Here is a 2,963-nt window from a genome sequence, read left to right as displayed (position 1 = left end):
TCGCTTTTTCACCTGCAGGATGAGAAGCATTGACTCAAGAACCTATATGAGTTTGGTGAATAGAATTTTCTTATCCTACTGCTTCATTTTCACATGCATTTAAAATATATATTTTTTCACTGTTTTGAAAGCCCGTTTTAAATGTATAATATGGCTATATAAAAGCTAATGAAAAAATATATTTTATTATAATTTCAAGTACCGTATGAAATTATTAATTTCTTTTTAAAAGAATTAGGAAATGCTTAATGAATCAAAATTCCAAATAAAAGATAAAGAGCTGATGATGTTTTTTTTTTCTTTAATCAAATTCGTCACGTCTTTTGTTGTTTGTACATGCATTGATTATTTATATATCAATTCAAGAAATAATATTTTACTCCGAAAATAAAACCAGACAAACAAGCTTCGCAGAGCGTAGGTATGGCCGCCCAAAATGAACAACCAAGCAACCAAGATTGCGGCCGACCCAAAATTCTGTTGCATCGCGCCCCGTCGTTTGGTGTAACCTTCCTTTCCGGCTTGTATTCTCACTTTGACCTAATCGACCCTCTGGTTCAATCTCCTCCACCTGAATTCCTTCTCTCTGCACGCGTCCTCCTCTGCGTCGGCCCCTCTCCCCTCAACTCCGACGCTCTCGCTCGGTTGCCTTCCCTCCAGGTCATTGTCGGCTCCAGCGCTGGCGTTGACCATATTGATCTTGTCGAGTGTAGCCGTCGAGGAATTGCGGTCACTAATGTAAGCTCTGCCTTCTGCGAGGATGTAGCCGATTGCGCTGTGGCTCTTTTGCTCGATGTTTTGAGGAGAATCAGCGCCGGTCATCGGTATGTACGGGCTGGGTTGTGGCCCGTGAAAGACGACTTTCCTCTTGGTTTCAAGGTTTTGTATATGCTTTTATTTGATTGAATTTCGTACGAGTTACTTCAAATTCTGATGGATTGTCATAATCAGATGGAATAATTAAGTCAAAATTTCTTATATTGCCTAGAAAGTATGAACTTCCCCCCCTCCAAGTACCGATAATTCGGATTTCAACTCATATAACTGGTTTGGTTATCAGTAGCTTTTCTTCTTCTTCTTTTTTCACTCTAAAGAGTAGAACATTTTTTGCTAGAATTGAGAAACATTTTACTAATAGCTATTTCAGAAGAAAAAATAGCAAACTTAACTAACAACAAACAGTAACCAAATTGACTATGTAAATGATTGTGTTGAAAACCATTTAATTCAAAAGCTTAGCTCCAAGAAAAGTTTTTACTCTTTTTAACACACAAATGTCCGTTGTGCTGAAGCGAGTAAAATAATAATCCTCTTTACTGCTGGATATCCAACAATAGAAGTCTTGATGTGGCTCTGATATCAAAGAACATTTAGGCATAAGCTGATAGATGCTTAATATTTTTTATTATCTCCAACAAATTGAACATGATAGTTGCTTTCATGAAGGCTGATGGTCAATTCAGGTTTAACAATCATGAAATACACTCTACACCTGAGATTACCTGGTTAATTTAGAATGTGGCTGAACTTGTTATGTTTCAGTGATAGATGTGAGTTAACTGTTTGTGTCAATAATTTGCTGTTTCAGCTAGGAAGCAGAAGAGTTGGGATTTTGGGGCTGGGAAGTATAGGCTCTGAAATTGCCAAAAGACTTGTACCATTTGGTTGCAGAATTGCATATACTGCAAGAACAGAGAAGCCTTCTATTCCATTCAATTACTATGGAAATGCACATGACCTTGCAGCTAACAGTGATGTTCTGATAGTTTGTTGTGCACTGACTGAAGAAACTCACCATGTAGTCAGCAAGGATGTCATGACAGCTTTAGGGAAGGAAGGAGTGATAATCAATGTCGGCCGAGGCGCTCTTTTGGATGAGGAGCAACTGGTGCAGTTCTTGGAGAAAGGGGAGCTTGCTGGTGCTGGTCTTGATGTGTTTGAGAATGAGCCTAATGTTCCAGCAAGTTTATTTGAGCTCGATAATGTAGTGTTGTCACCACACTGTGCTGTCCTAACTCCAGAATCGTTTGAAGCAATGCAGGATTTAGTCTTGGCTAATTTGAAGGCTTTCTTTTCAAACCAACCTTTGCTATCAGCTGTCCAAATTGATTGAACTTGTACAGTTTATCTCTAATAGAGTCCAAGTATACAATTTCAAAGCTGTTTTTGGTAGTTCGTAAAACTAGTGAATTATAGAAACGTCATATAAAATGTCAAATACAAGTTCCCAGCTAGGGGAAAGAAGGCTGACAAGTCTAGGAAGAAAGTTGTGATAATAAATGGTGGGCGTCGGGCTCTTGTTGATGAGAAGGAACTAGTGCAATTCTTGGTGCAGAGAGAAATTGGTGGTGCTGGTGTTGATATTTTTGAAGATGAATCCAATTTTCCAAATCAGTGAATTTAGGTGTCAAACTGGTTAGTAATAATTTATTATGTGATATATATATTTTACTAAATCGTATTATGGTGTAAGAAATTGCCGATTTTACTTAAATTGAATAATGCGCTTTCATAGAATTTGAGTAATTACAGAACAAATTAGAGAGTTCATGTTAATATCAAAATGAAACCCGTGACAAAAGTTCTAGTTTTACCATTTCTAAGCATATATGGGCCAAATCTAAGTAAATATGGACGAACCAACCAACGAATTAAAATTTTGGATATTTTTTTAGTAGACCTGGTAATTATCGTGTTTTGTGTCAAAATTGTGTTATCTCATATTTATGTTCTATATGGTTTTATATGTTATAAATGCTAGAAAAATGATTTTCGTGTCAATCGTGTCGTATTAGTTGGGTTGGCTCTGTAATTATGTTTTCGTGTCAGAAATTGCCACCTCTATTTTTTAGGGATATTATTTAACAAGGATAGAACTTCTGTACAATTATACAATATTGGAAGCTATCTCCCCCTCCAGCCCATCACGGAGAGGAAGAAACACAAATTCTTCAATTTTTGAA

At 36.9% G+C, this 2,963-nt stretch overlaps 1 protein-coding gene across 1 annotated transcript; it reads left to right on the top strand.

Annotated features, from left to right (window-relative positions):
• The first annotated feature begins 337 nt into the window (after positions 1-337).
• LOC136210678 (glyoxylate/hydroxypyruvate reductase HPR3-like) lies at positions 338-2,517 on the top strand. Its single transcript, XM_066002049.1, has 2 exons — positions 338-879; positions 1,589-2,517. Exons 1-2 carry the CDS (start codon positions 424-426, stop codon positions 2,111-2,113), a joined length of 981 nt encoding a protein of 326 aa, XP_065858121.1. The 5' UTR covers positions 338-423; the 3' UTR covers positions 2,114-2,517.
• Positions 2,518-2,963: the final 446 nt, after the last annotated feature.

Source organism: Euphorbia lathyris, chromosome 1 (genome assembly GCF_963576675.1).
Source record: "Euphorbia lathyris chromosome 1, ddEupLath1.1, whole genome shotgun sequence".
NCBI lineage: Eukaryota > Viridiplantae > Streptophyta > Magnoliopsida > Malpighiales > Euphorbiaceae > Euphorbia > Euphorbia lathyris.
Note: the sequence above shows the minus strand (reverse complement) of the source record. Positions and strands in the feature narration are given on the sequence as shown.

Coding starts and splice junctions, on each gene's coding strand:
- LOC136210678 (XM_066002049.1), top strand. CDS start 424: ATGGCCGCCCAAAATGAACAACCAAGCAACCAAGATTGCGGCCGACCC. Junction 880..1,588: donor ACTTTCCTCTTGGTTTCAAG/GTTTTGTATATG, acceptor TTGCTGTTTCAG/CTAGGAAGCAGAAGAGTTGG.